Here is a 19350-nt window from a genome sequence, read left to right as displayed (position 1 = left end):
GTCCTTTATCACTGAGCCACCTGGGAAGCCCCACTTGGAGCCTGCTATTGGATTCAGAGCCTGCCTTGACCATTTCCTTACTGGCTGTGTGGTCTTGGACACAAGACCACAGTTAGCAGAGCCTTGGTTTTCTGGTCCCTGAAATGGGGATGTTGCTTCCTGCTTCATAGGATTTTTGTTAGAATAAAGTGAGATACTTCACATAAAAGCCTTCAGTCCGGAGCCTGACACATGGTCAGTTTTCAGGAGTTGCAGCTGCCTGAGCAGTGCATGGCCGTACCCGAGTTTCTCTCCACCCTTGTCCACAGTGGACTCACTGCTCCTGAGGCCCTCACACCCGGTGCCGCCGATGGCTCTCCAGCTTTCCACCCTTATGTGTTTCGTCTGTCTTCAGACCATGTTCCTTGGAGAACTGTGTCTTCTGTGAGCAGGGGCACTGGGTCTGAGAAGGGCACGCCCACCCCTGGCCCTGCCTGCCTTGTAGGTCGGAGTCACAGCGATGCTTAGGGGCAGCGCTGAGGACCGGAGGGGAGGTAGGACCCTGTCACTGACCCCTGTCCTGTCCAGGAAAGGTTCCCAGGCCCACTCTCCTTCCGGGCCTGTCTGTGGGCTCCTGCTTCCGCAGACCTGACTCCGTTCCTTCCCCCAGCATTAGACTGGGGAGGCCAGATAGTTCCAGATTGTTCCTGCAAAATTAATCTGGTGAATCTGATCCACTTGATCCTCCTGAAGACACGTCCTGCTATTCTCTTACCTCTTTTCCTGAGCAGCCAGCAGATCCTGGACGTGGGCTAGCGGGCCAGTTACTTCTTGTCTCAGATCCGCATGGCCTGGTGACCTCAGCCTTCTCTGCCCCCAGGAGTCCTTCCCCTTCACGTCCCCCTGACTTCCCAGCAGACGGCCTCGCCCGTCCCTGGGGACTGACCGGTGCTGAGTCCCTGAGTCCTGTCCCTCGACCTTGGGGATCCTGGTCAGGCTTATCAAGGATACATCCTTGTTTCTGCCTGGGCCCAGGGATGGAGCGGAGTCTTCTACTGAGGCCGCCAACCCTCCCTCCCCGGCTGTGGTCTCAGAAACAGTTCACTCATTTCCTACGGGCGCAGCACCCCCGTGAAGGGTGCATTCTGTCCTGTGGGTGCTGGGCAGACTTCTCTGCGGACACTGCCGGCTGTCAGGGGAACACAGAGCCGCCTCAGTGGGCTGCCCGACAGGCCCGGGCTCTGGTGTCCTCAGGGAGAGCTTTGTAGCACAGCTGTTGGTGGCAGAGTGCTCCCGCGGCCACTCTGCCAGGAAAAGACATGTGCCCCGGCGGACTGCCTGGAGCGCCCGCAGCACCTCTTCACGTCAGCCTGGGTGTGCCCGTGTTGCCCTCAGGGTCCTCCTGGCCTCTCCTCTCTGCCTCCAAACAGAGGCAGCCTGGAGAGCAGGCTGCACAGCCCAGCCTGAGCACGGGGCACCTGCAGAAGCTGCGCTCAGGCTGAGAGTCCCCTCGGAGGGAGCAGCGGCTGGCCAGCCAGCCGCAAGCCTGGCCGTGACTGTTTTTGGTCTGTTCCCATTTTCTCCCTCCTCTAGTTGAAAAGCCTTCCCTGGTGGCTCAGACAGACGGTAAAGTAGCCACCTGCAATGTGGGAGACATGGGTTTGATCCCTGGGTTGGGAACATCCCCTGGAGAAGGGAACGGCTACCCACTCCAGTATTCTTGCCTGAAGAATTCCATGGACAGAGGAGTCTGGCGGGCTACCATCCATGGGGTCACACAGAGTTGGACTCGACGGAGCGACTTTCACTTGGGAGCTTCCCTGGTGGCTCAGATGGTAAAGAATCTGCCTGCCATGTGGGAGACCCGGGTTCGATCCCTGAGTTGGGAAGATCCCCTGGAGGAGGAAATGGCAACGCACTCCAGGATTCTTGCGTGGAGAATCCCATGGACAGAGGAGCCTGGCGGGCTACAGTCCATGGGGTCGCAAAGAGTCAGACACAGTTGAGCGACTGACATATACACAGCTGAAAAGCCATCTCTTTGGGGGCAGGGGAGGGGAAGGGTGTGCATGAGAAAGTGTGTGTGTAAGTGTGAACGGGTGGACCTCTTTTGCAAAAGCCAGTCCTTAATCACCTGAGGCAAAGAGAAGCAGGTTGCTTCTGGTCCCATCAGTGGAATTTGCCCTAAGGCGAAGAAGGTGCCTCACCCTCTGCGTGCACTGGTAACACAGACAGTCTTTGTCTAAGGACACCTAAACCTTCCAGGTATGGGGAAGGCATTTGCCACCTGGGGTCTGTATATGGAGTGTGAGTCTCCAGGGCTGGTCTGGGGCCTGTTCTGAGACCAGTTCTGAGATACAGCACAGGCCTTTTGGGGCCTTAAGCCAAAGTCCCAGTTCAGACCTCTAGGTCATATTTTACCAATGACTTCTTATCATCCTACTTTGTCTTTTCTACCAAAAAAGGAAAAAAAGAAGAGATTTAAGGCATTTGTGAGGTGTAAAACTCTCAATCTTTCTGGGAAGGGGATGATCTGAGACTTTCTTAGTTGATAAGTGCTGTTTTCTTATGAAGATTCACTGAAATTCCTCGTCACTCCCGGGAGATTCCCCGAGATCTACACACACACACACATACACCCTTTCTGTAGATGCTAGCACCAATTGGGGAAATTTTTAGGAAATTGATAGCAGTTATATAAGGTGAAATTTAGTTAACCACCAAAGGAGGGGGGGTGCGGAGAGAAACCTCCTAAATGAGGCTGATAGAAAGTAGTGTTTTTCTTATTATGAGGGTTGGCCTGAGCCGTGGGCTGGAAGGCCTCCAGTAGCCGCCTGCCAGATTTTTTTTAAAAGAAGGCCAGTTTAGGAAAGGCAAGACTAGTTTAACTGGTTCACCCAGTGCTCAGGAGAAACGTAAAGACCAGGAGCTGGTGCTCCCACCAGGCACCCGGCCTGTGAGTTGGGGTGACCCGGTGACCCGGAGTGGGGTACACCCAGAGCACAGGCTCTCCTGTCCTCTCTTCTCGTCTGCGGGCAGCTCTGAACCCAGGGTGAACGCCTCAAGGATGAAAATGGAGTCGAGAGGGCCTATTTTCTTGGATAACTGTGGCCAGCTTGATGGGGTCTTATAATTTCTCCCCCTTTCCAACGTCTCTGTGGTTCTGAGACGGGCAAGTTGCATCCTGGAGAACACGCACTCAGGTTTTGACCGTCATGTTGGTCAGCTAGTAGAGTGAATCTGGAGGTGAGGGGCCTGGTTCTGCTGTGAACAGGAGTCACAGTCCTGGGGCCGAGGAGGCCCCGATTCCGCGACCAGCCAGGGTCCCTTGGCTCTGGGAGAGCCTGGTGTGTGGCAGGTTCTTTTGCCAGCAGTATTGAGCGAGCTTGGTGGCTGTCAGAGTAGCTTTAAAAGCTCCTGTCAGCTTAGCTTTCTTCTGGGGCACAGACCCATGCCCTGCTTCTTAGGTCCTGCCTGCCCACCCCTCCTCTCTGCCAAAGGTCATTGCCCCCAGCTAAATGCTAAATGTCACACAAGGTTTCTTTAAAGGAAAGGGACTCTGGCTCTCCTCAAAGCAGGTGTGCCTCCTGCTCATTTAGCCCCCGCCAGCAGACCTGTGTCCATGGTGCTTGTTTGGCCTGTGTCTCTGCTCTCAGGGACCCCTGTGCTTGGGATGGAAGTGCCTTTTCTTGGGCCTTGGGGATCCAGGTCCTGGCTGGGGAGTTTGCCCAACTCAGTGGGGGTGCTGCTGGGAGCTATATTATTGATGCTAGTAGTGGCTGAGTCTGACAGTCTGGGGGTGTCTGTCCAGGTGCCCTTCCTGCAGGGGCAAGGGCAGGAGAGGGCTCCTGGGTGCCTGGTGCATGAGGCGTGGGTGAGAGGGAGCCCTGAGGAGAGGGGGCTGAGGGCCCCAGGGCAACCTCTGTGACATGAAGCCTCTCGGGCCGGAGGGCCCCCCTCCACTTGTCATGATGGAAGCCCAGCCCGCCTGGGCAGCGCTGGCAGTCTGGGGGTTGGGGTGGGACACCGCTGCTGGTAAGGGAGTGCTCCACTCAGAGTCTCCCCTTCACCTGGATATTCCCCAGGAAGGGAGCATGGGTTCAGCCCCCAGTGCCCACACCCACCTCCGTGCCCCTCCGGAGTCCTGCTGGGCAACACAGCCAGGCTCCTCCCTCCACCCAGAGGGAGGGCCGGAGCCCTCTGTGAGATGGGTGCTGGTTTCCAGCCCCAGGGGAGAGACTCTGTCGCCTGGTCTCTGAAGGAAAGGAGCAGGTTGGCCAAGTGGAAGGAGCAGCGCAGGGGTCGTGGCCGCTTACCCGCGGCCTGAGCTGCAGCCCTGACCCTGTAGAGTCTTCAGGGTTCAGCAAGCTGTGTGTGTGACATTTGTGGCGCACAGCTGGCCCCAGAGAAATGAGGGCTCCCTCTTCTCCTCCTCCTCAGCCGCTCCTCTTTGATAAACGGCAGCTGTTGGGAATGGGCCAGAAGTGTGCCGTCACCTCCCACCCTTGCCTGGCAGCAGGACGCACTGCCCGCCCCCCTGGGCTGGTTCTCTGGTCTGCCTTGGAGCCCAGCGTTGGCTCTGTCAGCATCACCCCTCAGGCCAGGCTCACTTCCACGCTTCCTCCCAGGGCAGAGTCCCTGGCTTTGCATGCGGTGTCAGAAGCTGGGGGTTTTTGGGGCTTGAGGAGAAAGAACAGCTTGGTTCTGTGTTCTCATCAACCAGGATCAGTCAAGCCCCCCCTGCTCTGGGGACCTCGGGGTGCCCAGCCCAGAGGCATCGGAGTCCATCTGCATAGTAATCTCAACATGGCTCGAGGCCCTCTCCTTTGAGAGGCAAGGTGCCTCATATGGGCTCCCAGCATGAAAGAGCAGAAGTCTTGTAGGATCTGGGTGGTGGCCAGGCTTCAGCTTCAGCCGTGTTCTCTCCCCTGCTGGGCACCCAGGGACACCTAGGGGCTGCTGATTCCTAGCGCCCCGGGAATCGGGACAGGAAGTTTTACTCGACCCTCTCAGACCTGTTGCCAGATTTGGGCTCCTCCTGCCTTCCGTGGTGGGGAGATGCCTCTTCCTGGGCTCTGTGCTGCATGTGGGCACTGCCTGCCTCCCCGAGCTCCCAGGGTCCTTGCCCGGCTCCCATTCACGAGCTCTCTGACTTCAGCAAGGTGTCTGGTTCTCTGGCTGCATTGTCCCTGTTTGCCAATCAGGAATAAAACCAGGTGTCGTGCCTGTCTCGTAAGATCCTGAGGCTCATTGAACATACGCACACATGAAATCTCAGTGTGTATCACTGGCTATGTCCACGATCAATTAAAATTTCAGGAGTGAGGAATTCTTCTGCTTCAGGCTCTGCTCTTTTCACATCCAGAAGCCACCCTCTGGGTATTTCTTCTGTGGTTTTGAGAACATCTGGGTAGCCTTTTGCTGACTTCACCTCTTTTCACCTGCCTTTGAAATACTCGAGTTCACCTGGGTTCAGTCGTCTGCCCTCTCTGGGTTTGTCTAAGCTCTGTATTCCTCACTTCCCGCTGTGGCCCACATCTCTCCTCTAAACCCCAGATCTGGACTTGAATGGACTCTGGGAGGTTTCCATGGCCGTGTCCCTGGGGAGACTCCTGCTCAGCACCTTCCACCCAGCGCTGAGCTCATCATTCCTGTCCCAAGCCGGCCCTCCTCCTGGGCTCCCTCTCGTCGTGATGAGCGCCCCCCACCCCCACCCACCCCCAGTTTGCCCACCTGCCCCAGTTCGTGTCATCCTCCCACCCCCAATGCTGGCACTGGCCTTGAGTTCCCCTCTCCTGCCAAGCTGCGTCAGCCTCCGGAGCGGGCTGCCCACCGAGGGCTCTTCCAGTCACTCCCAGTGGTTTCAGAAGACTGGATGTGATCAGAGCGCAACTCCAGGGCCCCTCAGTGAACCAGAGAAAGCCTGGGCCTCGCAGCAGAATGCAGGTCCCAAGCCCATCCTCAGGAAGTTGGTCTCACCTCCCCCTGCAGCAGCGTCCTCCCCCCACAGATGCACAGACGCTGTCCCTTCACCTGGAACACCCGTCCCTGAGTCGGCCCCACCCAGCCCAGGCGTCTCCCACACTTCTCACATCTGGATCTGTGTGTATCCTAAGACTTCCAGCAATCCCTGGGCTGCTCATTTCCGTCTTGTTCAGCCGCCCCTGCTGGGCTGTGAGTTTCTTGAATCCTGAGACCGTGGCTTATTCACTTGAGTTGCCAGTGCCCAGAATGTCACAGGAAAGTCCTAGAGGGTGTCGGCTTGGCCCTGGGTTCTGCTTGTGCTGTTGTGCTTACGGCTTCACTTGGGGCCGTGGTGTGCGGCAGCTTCCTTCCATTCATTCTTTTCTGGTGGGAGCATAAGGTGTCTTTTTTTTTTTTTAAGCTATTTAATTGAGTTAACATTTGTTTAACATGCAAGTAACAGTGTGATAGCATTTAGGACATTCACAACATTGTGCAACTACCATCTCTGTCTAGTTACAAACAGTTCATCACCCCAGAAGGACCTCGTTGTATGATTCCACTTAAATAAAGGATCTAAAGGTGTCAACAGTCATCTCCATAGAACTGGAGAGCAGAAGGGTGGATGGCAGAGGAGAGCGAAACAGGCAATTGCTATTCAACAGGTAGAAAATTTCAGTTACGTAAGATGAATAAGGCTAGAGGTCTGCTCTGCAACATGATGCCTATAGCAGTAGTGTACTATACTCTTAAATTTTTATCAAGAGCGTACATCTCATGTTACCACAAAAAAAAGAAAAAGGAAAATCTCTTACTCATGAAGCACTCACTCTCCAGTGCCCCGGCCTAACTTTTGTCTCTAAATTTGCCTCTTCTGGACATTTCGCATAAAGGGAATCATACAGCTGGTGGCCTTTTGCCTCTAGCTCCCTTCACTCAGCACCATGTTTTCGAGGTGCGTCCATGTTGCGGCCCGCATCGGCCCTTCACCTTTCCTGGCTCAGCGATACTGTATTGCGTGGGTCCACACGGTTCATTTCTCCATCAGCTGGTGGACATTTTCCACCCACTGTTGTGAATAATCCTGCGTGCACTTATATTGGCTAGAGTGCCTGTTTTTCCCCCTCATTCTCGCCTAGGCCAACTCTCTTCATCACCATTTTTTCCCCCCAGCCAGAAATCAGTGTCCCTGGCCTGTGTGTATGTTTAGGGGAAAGTCTGTCCAGGGAGCCAGTTTGTCTCGTGCTGCCCAGCTCTCTGTGTCTCCGTCTCCCATCCATTTTCATCCTCTGTCTCCTAGGCTGCCTATTTGGTGATTAACCCCATTTTGTCCTCAGATAGTTGGCGTGTGGTTTACATGTCTGGTGTCCGCAGTGAGGACCTTCACGTCAAGGTCCACCTCGGGCTTTTGCCTACTCAGGCGGCCCACGCCGTCCCAACGGGCTCTCAGACCCCTGCCAGCTGGTGACTGACCCCCGTCCTCTCCCGTTGTCCCCTCTCTGCAGATGACGTGCTGACTAAAGACGCGGGTGAGTGTGTGATCTGCCTGGAGGAGCTGCTTCAGGGGGACACGATAGCCAGGCTGCCCTGCCTGTGCATTTATCACAAAAGGTACGCGGAGCCGGCAGGCCCAGCTCAGCCACACCCAGACCCCAGAGGGCTCCTTCCCGTGTGGTGGGAGGAAAGAGCCGGCCGTCAGTCACCGGGACCCTGAGCGGGGTCGAGACAGAGGCCGGTAGGCGGGACGTCTGTATATGCGGGGCGCAGAGCCGGGGAGGCCTGTGGATCCCCGGCCCCCTGGAAGGTTGGGCCTCCGTGCGTCTCCATAGCCCCCTGCTCCGCAGTGTGCGTACCCTGGTCGCGCCGCACGGAGGTACTGGCCGCCCCGCCCCTCGGCCCCGGGCCCCGCGGGCGGGAATACTCAGCACCAATGGCACCGGCGCCGCCATAATTAGCGGGGGCCGAGATTAGTCCTCGCGCCCCAGCTCGAGCCCCGTTCTTGTTTCCAACTGGAAAGAAGACGTCTCACTCAGGACGGGAGGCCGCCCCGTGCCACCCGTGGCCGCCACCACTCTCGGCCCCTCGGGCCCCAGAGCCGCTTCCTGACGCAGGCTTTCCTGAAGCCTGACTGGGGCCTCCGGCCACGAGGCGGCACGCGGATGCGGCTAGTGCGGGGAGGGCGCGGGTGAGGCCTGGTGAGGGTCTGGGCCCGGGCCCAGCGCCAGGCCGCCAGTGTCCCAGGAGGCGCTGACCAGAACCGGACGGGACTCTTTAGCTCTGGGGGAGACTTATGCAAATGACCGGTCTGGTTCCTGTTTTGAAGTCCCAGCTGTTCCTTCGCAGAAAGCCGCCCTGGGGCTGTTTCTGCCCCCTCCCTGCTCGGACAGCCCTTCCTGTGACTCCAGGACTTCACTGCCGGGCTTTGCCTGGCGTTCCTGAGGCCCCCCCGGCCCACCTTCTCCCAGGAGGGCTAGCTGCTGGCGGGGGTGGGAGGGGTCTCCTGATAAATCACCGCCGGGGAGGGAGCCTCAGGAGAAGGCCCGCTCAGGGCGCTGACCAGCCTTCCTTGCCCTTCAAGCCTTGGAGACGGTTGCCTGGCTGCCCCTCTCAGCCCCCCGCACTCGCCGTCTCTCTAGTAGCTGGGCCGTCTTCCCGGGCTTCATGCCCCTGAGGCCTCGTCCCTCTCAAGGCCGCGCTCCCCGCTTCCTGCGGGCCTAGGCCCCCGCCACCCCACCCCACGGCATGGGGCCTCCGGCTGAGCCAGCACCCATCTGAGTGCCTTGCTCCTTCCCGCCAGTAGACAGTGGGTGTCGGGTGCTCGCGGGTGAGACATAGGAATCCTGCTCGGAGACCCGGCCCTGAGGAGCAGCTGCTCAGCCAGTGATGCGTCCCCCTTGCCGTCTCCCCTCTCAGTTGCATAGACTCGTGGTTTGAAGTGAACAGATCTTGTCCAGAACACCCTGCGGACTGACCCTGCTGGGCTTGCTTGCTGACTCCTCTCAATGGTGAGCCACTGACGGGGGCCCTGGAGTTGGAGGGGGGGCGGCAGCGTTGCTGAGCTGCCTGCACAACCCAGTGAAAGGGGTGAGGAAAGAGGGTCTAAGCAGCAGTGCTTCTGTGGGGTGGGAGTGGTTCCTGGGAAGCCTGAGAGTCCACTCTTGCATAGTCGTCCAGAAGAATCTGGATGGGTGGAGGTGGAGTTGGGGAAAGTGTGATCCAGACACTGAGGGCAAATCTCCCTGAGAAGGTTCAGCAAGAGCCTCAGAAAGTGCTGGGTGGGGGGAGTTGGGTGACCGGACGCTGTGTCTCCTGCTCCCTGGGTGGCAGGAGCAGGTCCTCACTCGGTTGGGGGGTGCGGGTGGTCCAGCTTCTTTGGGGATGGGGAAATCTCGCTTGCACCCCCATGTGGACACCAGTCATTGAACGGGACAGCACATTGTCCCTGCAGCACTTGTCACCAGTCATCTCACCAGATTCTTCCCTCCTCTGGCCAGTTCCCTCACTCCCCTCCAGATGAATCTGGGGCCTCCAGGCCAGACTTAGGGCCCTGCCACCACAGCCCAGGTCCCTGACTGCACTGCAGACCAGCCCAACCAGCTTCCTCCCCAGAAAGAGAGTGCCCATCAGCTGGTGGGCATTTCCTACCCTGTAACCATTGTGCAGCCCCAGTGTCTCCCTCGGGCACCTTGCTTTATGAACGTCTTCTTCTGTCCCCATCCTACCTGTCCCTTCTGCCAAACAGACGACACCCCCAAAGGAACCAAAACCAAGGGTTCAGGGGCCTCTTTCCGTTCTGTCTCTCTCTCGCGCGCTGTCTTCCTCTCCCTCTTTCTCTTGTTTTTTTGTTTTCTTTTGTTCTTTGTTAGGTTTGTTTCATTTATCCCAAGTAAACCCCCAGAACAGCTGACGATGTCAAACTATTCAGGGACACTTGCTCTTTTTACCTTCACCTCAAAAACTGAGGACGTGGGGTGAAGAAAACGCGAGGGGAAGAAAGAGGCAGAGGGCATGGAGCCTGGCACAAGCTGCGAGTCCAGATTCCCAGCATGACGTCTGGTTCGGGGGGCGCCCCAGCCCAGCCTCAGCAAGATGCACTCGGCTGGCCTTGGGCCCACCAAGCATGACTGACACCTTCCGGTCCCCACAGGGACAGCCAGGGCCCCGTTCCTGAGAGGAGGCTTCGGACACTGGGGCAGAGCTGAGCTGGGGACAGCAGTGGGGACAGGGTGCCCTCCTGCACTGACTTCCAGAGAATGGTCCCCCTTTCTCCCCGAGGACACCAGATTGGATGAGAGCCAGTTTGAGAGAAGAAAGAATCACCCGCTATCCTTCCCCTCATCCTCATCCCAGGAGGGAAAGGGCATTTTCTTTTTCACCTTTGAAAGGCATTGTGGGTCTGTCTCTAAAGTGTTTACAAAAAAAAAAAAAAATTATAAAAAAAAGAAAAAAGTCTAGTGTCGACTGGTGTTTTCCCTCGTGATGTTTACAGATCGCTGTCTGCTGCCCGGCCAGAACCCACTCAGTGACAAACGAACAGAGCTGGGTTCTTGCCACTCGAGTCCCGATGGCGCAGAGCGAGCTCACAGCCCTCCTGTGCCCAGCACCCAGCGGCCTCTCCATCAACCACTCTGCCTTGGTTTTTTTGTTTGTGTGATTCCACCCCCATCCCCCCGCCTTTTTCTGGCTTGATTTTGCACTTTTCTCCCCTGGGGACCCCGATATCTTGACTTCGTTGCCAAAAACGAGCCCATCAAGATCTTCTCCCCCTCCTTCCCATTTCTCCTTCCCCCTTCCCTCCTGGTTCTGGTCAGTTTAGAGGATTTAACAATCACAAGTGTCCTGCAAAAATGCTTGAACGTTTTTCCTAGACCCCTGGGTATTTTTTTTTTCCTTTTTTCCAGAAAACGTAGACAAACAAAAGACTAAAAGGATATGTACAGCTGCCCCTGTTTTCAGGCATTCTGTTTGAGAACATTTTAGCTGTTGATGTTCACGTGTGACATCAGCTCCGGCAAGATAGGTTTCTGTATTTATATATTAAAATCCAAAACAAAAAAATCCTTATAAAATGTTTAAAAAAATGTTCAAAGCTGGGGGAAAAGGCTTTCTTCATTAGTCAAGGTGTTTTGATATGGTATTAAAATAATGTCTAATAAAAGATGCACTGTGTGACTTCATTTTAATCAAATATTATTACACAGCCAAGAAGTGAGCATTGAAGGTCTCTGTCCCTACTCTGTCGCCCACCCGCCTTAGCCTTCCTTCAGGCTAGTGTCGGAGCTACAAATGTGACACTGCTCTCAGCGGTCATTCCTGGGCGAGGGAACAGGGCAGGGCAGGCTGGAGTCCCACAGGTTTACAAACCCGCTCAAGCCTCTTGGAATCTATCTGCTGTCACCCGTGGCGTGGTCGTGAGAGAACTTTTCTGGAAAGATCTGCTGGGCAAGGATCTTGCAGCTGATGGAGGCTGCAGGGACTCGCGTTCTTCCAGGCATTAACTCCCCACCACCACCACCACCATCATCCTTGGCTCCCCCTTCTGCACTCTGCTCTTCTGTTGCTCCAGCCGAGTCTCCATGCTGACTCACGGGCATGCTTCATTGAGGCCCAGAAAGAGGCCCTGCTTTGGAGCTGAGCCAGCTCAAAGCCCTTGAATTAGAACCTGCCACTCCAGGCTCACCAGGGATGGCACACCTTGGCCAGGGTGGGAAGCGTAGGGCAGGGGGTACCAGTGCCCGCCTGGCCTCTGTCCCTGCACCAGACCCGCTCCCGGAGAGGCACTGCAGAGCCTGCGAGGGCAGCTCAGGAGAGGGACAGGTGCTCTGCCAGCCTCCCGCCCCCCGTGTGTGGGCTCTGACCCCAAGACCCCAGCTCTGCAGTCGTATTCTGCCAGACGCTTGCTGAAGCACCTGCTCTGTGCTAGGGCATTGCGGGCTGGTGGGCAACTGTGAGCCAAGGCCCCACCACATCCAGCGTTTCAAAGAAAGACTCGAGAGGAGTTTGGGTCCAAGCTGGTGGGGTGGTGACCCCGGAAACCTGCAGTTGCCATGGTGGCAGGAATCTGGGCTCTAAACTGTCTGTATGGGGCTTCTCTGCCTGGCAGAACCATGTTGGGGAAAGGACTCCATCTAAACCTCAGATGCCCCACATGTGAAGTGGGAACAAAGTCACACAGCTCAGAGGTCACCGTGAGGGTCAGAGAATCTGCCCAGAAGCCCTGGCACATGCATAGCAGGCTCTCTGATGGCTTTGCCACTGCAGAGAGCACTGTTCTATTCACAGCACCTCCTGCTTCTGCCTGGCAACTGTGTCTCCCTGTTCTATATTTAATTCCTCCAGCAAAGCTAGCCCTCAACATCTCCTTGCCTGACCCCTAGGCCTGCAGGCAGAGGGGACCCATGTGCCCACCTCAGTGGCTTAGACCCGGCAGCCTTGGTGGCACCCTGGGTGAGCTGGGTGGGAGGAGGGCTGGAGCCCACGCCCCGGGTGCTATTCCAGGCTCCTGGGGCTGGTGTTTATCCCACCCCCAGCGACTTCACTCCCACCTGGCTCACTACAGCCCTCTGCTGGTGGCCATGTCCTCTGAATCCAGCCCCAGATTGCCAGCTCCTGGGTGGGGGTGGGATGGGGCTGTCCTGGCTTCCCAGATGGAACTGGTGTCTGTCATCCTCCAAACGGTTCACCTGAGCTCTGCTTTTCTGAGGGCGGGGGGCGGGGGGGATTGGCAGGAACTGGCAGGTGGGTTCCACCCACTTCCTCTGCCAAGGAATCAGCACACTTGGCTGTTTAGTCGCTAAGTCATGTCTGACTCTTTGCGACCCCATAACTGTACCCTGCCAGGCACCTCTGTCAGTGAGATTTTCCAGGCAGGAATACTGGAGTGGGTTGCTGTTGGAGGATTGCCAAATGGACTGCACACTTGGAGAGGGTGGCTTCTTGGCAAAGGGCACCTCACTAAAACAGTCATCTAGTAGTCGCAGGCAGCGCTAGTGGTGAAGAACCCGCCTACCAGTGCAGGAGACATAATAAGAGACTCAGGTTCAATCCCTGGGTCGGGAAAATCCCCTGAAGCAGGGCTTGGCAACCCATTCCAGTATTCTTGCCTGGAGAATCCCATAGGGAAGCCTGGCAGGTTATAGTCCATGGGATCACAGAGTCAGACACGACTGAAGCGAGTTAGCACGCACAGTAGCCATTTAATCATGTCAAGGTTTTTAGGTCCTTATTCCTAGGAAATAGAGGCTGAATTGTATAGGTGAATGATGTGAAAAAATTTGTAACTCAATTCCAAATGGTTTCCCAAAAATACGTGAAGCAAGCCAGGTAAGAATATTGTTGAATCTTCAGTGAACAGTGTACTTGTTCTTTCAACTCTCCTGCATGTTTGGAGCTTCTCCTTAAAAAGAATTGTGGGGAAATGGCCATTCACTGAGCACCTACTAGTTGCCAGGCGCTGGGGGTGGGGGGGTGGCACACCAGGAAGGAGCCTTGGCCTTGCAGAATGCTGCCCCTGGAGGACTGCTGGTGGCAGGCGGCCTGCGTGAAGGGGAGGCACCAGAGTTCATGTAGCTGATGGTTAGAGTGTTCCTGTTTCCTTTATTGGGTGGTTTGGGGGGGTGGGGGGCATGAGACTTGCCCCACATCACCCTTGGCACATCCAAGGGACAGAAATGTCACAGAAGAGCGAACTCAGGGCTCAGCCCAGTGTTAGCAGAGGAGTCGTTCGTAGAACCATAGAACCAAGCTTGTCTCAGTAGTTAGAGGGGCTTCCTCTGCTGGGGGCCTGAACAGTTGATGGGGTGATGGGGCGGAGGCAGGAAAGGAGCTCAGCAGGATCTTGAGAGGATGGGAGTGAAGTGAGTTGGGGGGTGACGCTGGCTCCCCTGCACCCCTTGCTCAGCCTCTTTCCTGAGGGCCACGGCCACCAGGGAGGGAGGTGGGCCTGCACCAGGTAGGAGCTTAGAGATCTCTGTTTCCTGGACTCCAGGCATCTGCTAGGCCCTGGGAAGCTGGGGGTGGGGGTGGGGGTGGGGGCCCAGAGCTGAGAGCTGTAAGTCCCTGCCGAGGGGAGCGGGGCCCCAAGCAGATACTGGTGTCTGAGCTTTGTGGTGTCAGGCGCCCTCTCGTGGGGGAACAACTGCCGGGTACCCCGGACGAGGAGCTCTGGCTAGAAATCGTGACCAAGGCTGGGGCAGGCCTCAGGGGGTCAGAGCCTGATGTTGAGAGTCAAGAAAGCTGGTAGTGAAACATCACACTGTGGACAGGTGTGGTACCAGGAAAATGACTTCCACTTCCAGTGATTGGTAGCAGCCACTTGAAGGACATGATCAGAATGTTCTACAGCCCAGTTTGGGGGCTCAGTGGGCAGAGTCTATGGTAAGTGAGGATGGCCATGGTTTAGTCCTCAGGTCCTGGGGTTCTCACGGGCAGAGCAATTGGGACAAGGACCTGGGTCCCCGGAAGTGACCTTCCTCCTGCAGCCTGAGTCCCCTCCTCAGGTTGCACCAGGTCAGAGGGCGGGGGCAGGGTGAGAGACGAGGGCATCAAGGGCCAAGGGACAGAGAATCTGGAGGGGGCGGGGCGAGCAGGTACAGGAGGCCATTTCCAGGTGCAGCTTGCTCATTTCCAGACAGCTGCAAGTGGGGCTCAGGTTTATTTGAGGGTGGGGGGGGCACAGGGTTGAGAACTTAGAGCAGAACTTCCCTTCCCCACCAGCAAAGGGGTGTTCCCCTCACCAGGCAGATGGAGCTGAGCTATGGGTGCTGCGTCCCCAGCTCTTGTTCTCCCGTCCTGGGCTGTGGAGGCCAAGGAGGGGAGTGGTCTTAGTCTTTGGGGTGACCCATGGTGCCTCTCCCAGCCAGGCCCTGATGTGTCAGAGCAGAGAGGAAGCCGCTTCACTGGGTATGACCCCAAGCAATTTTATTGAAGCAAAGGCTCCTGAGGACAGCAAGAGAGCTGGGGAGAAGCCGGCCACCTGTCCAAGCTTCTCTGTCCTCCCCGGGCCCCAGGTTCATTTAAAAACGCAGGTGAAGACCTTTCCAGCTGGTGAAGATCCCTGCAGAGTCTGGGGACTTGAAAACAGGTTCCATAACAGGACGTGCCACTCTCTGGGGGGGATTGGGCGTCAGGTGCTCGGAGCCCCTCACAGCACCTTGCCTGGGTTCATGAGGCCTCGGGGATCCAGCGTGGCCTTGAGCTGCCGCATGGTCTCCATGCCCACCGCGCCCACTTCCTCGGTCAGCAGCTGCCGCTTGCCCAGCCCGATGCCGTGTTCCCCGGTGCACGTGCCGTGGAGCGCCAGTGCGCGCCTGGGAGGCAGCCGGAGGGGATCTTCAGCGGGAGCCCCCAGCCCCCACCCCGCCTTTCTGCCCTGCCTCCCGCTTTGCCCTTACCTTCCCAGCTGTTCTGCAAAGGCCTGGACCCTGAGGAGCTCCTCAGGGTCCTCGGGGTCTACCAGCAGGAGGCAGTGGAAATTCCCGTCGCCTACATGCCCGACGATGGTTCCTGGGGGTCCAGAGGACAGAGCTGCGGCCCTGGCCCCGCCCTGCCCCGCCCCACGCGCCCGCAGGAGGCTGGCGGAACCTGTGAGTTTCCAGGCCTCCAGGTCCTCTTTGGTCTGCACCAGGATCTCCGGCAGCCGGGAGATGGGCACACACACGTCGGTAGAATAGCCCTGAGTTGGGGCAGCTCCGTGAGCGTCCCCCCCTCCCCCGGCATGCCCGCAAGGTAAGGGGGTCAAGGCTACAGATGGGCTCAGGGAGCTCGACCTCTCACATGAACGTCCCCGCTCCGTCTCTAAGCCTCAGTTTCCCCTGGGGAACAAGAGGACTGGCCCTGATAGGCTCCCAGGGCTCTCAGCCTGCTCCCCACCCCCGATCAGGTCCCCCAGCACTGGCTACCTGGGGCCCAGCCTCCCCTTCCTGTTGGCTACCACCTCCCCCTTCACCACCTCTTCCTCCAGGAAGTCTGCCTTCTGTGTTCAAACTCCTAAGGGCACCATGCTGCCACTGCTTGGTCCCTGCCAGGGGCTGGCTCGAGGAAGGGGCTCCCTCCCATGGATTTGGCAGTCTTGCCCGCCAGGGCCTCAGCTTACTGCCCTGGACGATAGGGTACCAGGATTAGGAAAGGCTCCCGCATCCATCCCAGTCCACTCACCTTGCAGCCCGGCCGCAGGGCCAGGCTTGCGTACCAGGCATTGTGCCGGGCTGCCCAGAGGCGGCTGCGCTCCTCCGCCTCCTTGGCCCAGGAGAAGTGGGAGCCTCCGTTATGACAGATGATCTCCTCTGTGGGGGCCGGCGGGGTGGGGTGGGGGGGAGTTACACCAAGCTCTACTCTGGGGGCAGCCTGTGCCCCCTGCCCACAGCACCCCCACACACCTGTGCGCTGCACCTGCTCTGCCAGTGCCTGCTCGGAGCCGTGGAACTCGAGGAAGAGCGTGGGCGCCACGCAGCAGTTCAGCTTGCTGTGCCTGTTGCAGGCATCCATCATGACCTCATCTAGGAACTCTGGGGCCAAGGAGAGGCCAGGTGAAGTGAAGCCTGACCTTTAAAGGGGGCCTCCCCCAGGAAGCCCACCTGGACTGCTCACCAATGCGTGCCACAGGTACTGCAGCCTGGAGGATGTGTACGGTGCTCTCCACCGCTGCCTTGACGGTGGGGAAGGCACAGGTGGCGGCCACAGTGGCCTCAGGGACAGGGTGAAGGCGCAGGGTGGCGGCTGTGATGAGGCCCAGCGTTCCCTCGGAGCCCACAAAGAGCCCGGTGAGGTTGTAGCCGGCTGCGCTCTTCCTGGGCCAGGGGACACGAGGTAGGTGAGCGCCCAGGCCACATGCTGCCGCATCTCTGGCCAGAGGCCAGGAGGGAGCAGAGCCCGAGGTCTGGGCTCACCGCCCTCGGGGCAGACTACCCCCAGGCAGCGCTCCCCTACGTGCCTGCTAAGTTGCTTCAGTCCTGTTCAGCTTTCTGCGACTCTGTGGACCAGGCTCCTCTGTCCCAGGGATCCTCCAGGCCAGAACCCTGGCGGGGATTGCTGTGCCCTCCTCGGGATCGTCCCCACCCAGGGATGGAATCTGCGGCCCCTGGGGCTCCTGCCTCACAGGCGGATTCTCTGCGCCTGAGCCTCGGGGGCAGTCCCGCCGTTCCCTGCCACAACCCCCACCACTGGACCACCAGCTTGGGTCCACAGGACAGTCTCCTGTCTTGCCTCTCCTGGGGGCCCCGGCCGTGGCCAGGAGAGGACGCTCACTGGAGGCGCGGGCCGGAAGAGGTCGCTCACCGGAAGCGCCAACCGGGTCAGCAGAGGGCGCTCACCGGAGGCGCGGGCCAGGAGAGGGCGCTCACCGGAAGGGCCGGCCAGGCCAGTAGAGGGTGCTCACCGGAGGCGCCGACCAGGCCAGTAGAGGGCGCTCACCGGAGGCGCCGACCAGGCCAGTAGAGGGCGCTCACCGGAGGCGCGGGCCGGGAGAGGGCGCTCACTAAAGGCCCCGGGCGGGAGAGGGCGCTCACCGGAAGCGCCGGTCTTGGCCCGCGGTGTGCAGCCGCCTCCCGCCGGGCAGCACCACCTCCAGGTTCAGCACATTGTCGCGCATGGTGCCATAGCGCACAGAGCTGGTGCCCGAGGCTCCAGTGGCCGCCATACCGCAGAGAGAGGCGTCTGCACCTGGGTCTGGAGGGCAGAGGGCAGGCAGAGGGCAGCTTGGGGCCCGCAGAGGGGTCCCGCTGAGCCTCAGAAACACCACGCCCCCAGGGAGCCCCCCAGGCCCGGCGAAAGGCCCCGCGCCCCAGCCTACCCACAGGGAACCAGAGGCCGCGGTCCCGCAGGTGGGTGTTGAGAGCTTTGCGGGTGACGCCGGGTTCCACCACCACAGAGAAGTCTTCAGGATTCAGCTCCAGGATTCGGTCCATACGGGTCAGGTTGACACAGACGCCACCCTGGTGGGAGGCATTCAAGGGATGGCTGACCTACGTCTTCCTCCAGAAGGACCTCAGCTCGTGGCCAACCTCCCAGCAGGCGGACCGGAGCGCCAGTATGGCTGGTCAGGGGCGCTGCGCGTGGTGACGAGTGTGACGGGAGAGCCTGGCCTACGGAGGAGGCGCCCGCCGCGTGTACCTGGACCGCGCAGACTCCACCTTCCAGCCCGGTGCCCGTGCCGAACGGGATGATGGGCACGCCTCGGTCATAGCACAGGGCTGCCAGCCGGCTGACCTGCTCCGCATTCTGGGGCCACACCACGGCGTCGGGAGGCTGGCACCTGCAACCAGACCCTCAGCAGTGTAAGGGTGTGTGGTACTCTCAGGTCCTGCTCATGTTTGTAGGTATTGCAGGGCCTGAGGCTGCGCAGTGGGTAGAGAACGCCCTTCTGGGGGCATAGAGGAAAGGAGAATGCCAGAGCACCCAAAAGGGGGCCGAAGACACCCAAGGGCCCTCACTCCCAGGGGGCTTCTGATGTGTGTGTGTGGGGGGAACCCACCTGTGCATGGACTCATCGTGCCCGTGCTGCTCTCTGACCACAGCCGCGGTAGACACGTGGGGGCTCCCCACAACTGCCTTCAGAGCCTCCACAAAGCCCACGCTGAGTCTGCCCTGCAGGGGAGAAGCACACGTTGGCAGGGTCACTCAAAGATACCTGGGGCCACCTGCCTAGTGGCAGGGGAGGGGTGGGGCTTCCATTGCCTGTGAGCAGAGGCACCCACAGCCCCGCCCCACGTTGGCCGGGGGCTCCTAGGGCTCTTGGAGCCCTTCTGGGTATTTCTTCCCATTGTACTGAAGGGGAAGAGAGGCCATCAAATCCATGACAGGACCTGGCCTAGAACCAGCTTCCTGCCTCCCAGGCATTCTTTCAAAATGTGTGTGTGTTCCGGAGCCCCAAAGGGGCGCGCTGGAGTCCACAAACCTTTCAGCCCCCCTCATGGCAGACTCGGGGGCTTCAGTCCCCCTCACTCACTCAACACCCACATTTGACATGGGGTGAGCCCAGCGATCCTTCCCCGGAGATCTCCGTATGCTCCGGCAGCACCGGGTCGGGCCCCCCACCCTCGAAGGGGCTCCTCCCCTCCTACCCACCTGCGTCCCCCTGGAGCAGTAGCCCCTCCAGGAGAACAGTCCCCAAGTTGCAGGCCGGAGCAGGCTGGCCATAGCTGTGCAGTCGCCAGTTACCACCCCGGGCTATTGGTTGTGCTGGGGGCGGGGCTGCTTAAGGTGGTGCGGCCTTAAGGTGGCCCTGCCAGACCTTGCTGAGTCAGTACTTCTTAAAGGAGAGGTGAGGTTTACTGAACCAAAGGGAGACGGAACAGCAACCACTCCCTAGCTTAAGATTATGCAATGACTTCGTGTGGTCTGAGTACCCAGAGCTCCAGCCAGGCTCAGGGGTTTGGCAAGTACCCTTGAGCGTTCTCATCCCACAAGTCC

At 58.7% G+C, this 19350-nt stretch overlaps 2 protein-coding genes and 1 long non-coding RNA gene across 7 annotated transcripts in view; 2 read left to right on the top strand and 1 right to left on the bottom strand.

Moving 5' to 3' along the window:
* Positions 1-11101, top strand: part of ZNRF1 (zinc and ring finger 1) — a 91431-nt gene extending 80330 nt beyond the window's left edge. The window contains exons 3-5 of one of the 4 annotated variants that reach the window (XM_081508661.1): positions 7449-7554; positions 8857-8948; positions 10433-11101. In XM_081508661.1, the coding sequence (XP_081364787.1) occupies positions 7449-7554; positions 8857-8914 (164 nt within the window). In that variant the 3' untranslated portion in view covers positions 8915-8948; positions 10433-11101. Of the gene's footprint in view, positions 1-7448; positions 7555-8856; positions 8949-9809 lie in introns of all 4 variants that reach the window. The other 3 variants (XM_081508658.1, XM_081508659.1, XM_081508660.1) reach the window with 3 other exon arrangements.
* Positions 1066-6744, top strand: LOC145513175 (uncharacterized). The gene is made up of 2 exons (XR_014059175.1): positions 1066-2101; positions 5888-6744. It is a non-coding gene; the product is annotated as an uncharacterized LOC145513175 (long non-coding RNA).
* A 3740-nt stretch (positions 11102-14841) lies between the features above and the next one.
* Positions 14842-19112, bottom strand: LDHD (lactate dehydrogenase D). Of its 2 annotated transcripts, none has more exons than XR_014059169.1 (11): positions 19006-19112; positions 18413-18525; positions 18052-18193; positions 17732-17873; positions 17448-17607; positions 16531-16730; positions 16333-16448; positions 16099-16226; positions 15526-15616; positions 15336-15447; positions 14842-15251 (listed from the first exon to the last, which is right to left on the bottom strand). XR_014059169.1 is itself a non-coding variant. In XM_081508657.1 (11 exons), the coding sequence occupies exons 1-11, from the start codon at positions 19075-19077 to the stop codon at positions 15086-15088; spliced, it is 1455 nt and encodes a 484-aa protein (XP_081364783.1). In that variant the 5' UTR covers positions 19078-19112; the 3' UTR covers positions 14842-15085. The 2 variants fall into 2 exon arrangements, 1 of the variants encoding a protein (XP_081364783.1); XM_081508657.1 differs by having other exon boundaries at positions 16320-16448.
* Between the last annotated feature and the right edge of the window lie 238 nt (positions 19113-19350).

This window comes from Giraffa tippelskirchi, chromosome 7, assembly GCF_054371585.1.
Source record: "Giraffa tippelskirchi isolate mGirTip1 chromosome 7, T2T-mGirTip1v1.2.pri, whole genome shotgun sequence".
Lineage (NCBI taxonomy): Eukaryota > Metazoa > Chordata > Mammalia > Artiodactyla > Giraffidae > Giraffa > Giraffa tippelskirchi.
This window is presented reverse-complemented; position numbering and strand designations above follow the sequence as displayed.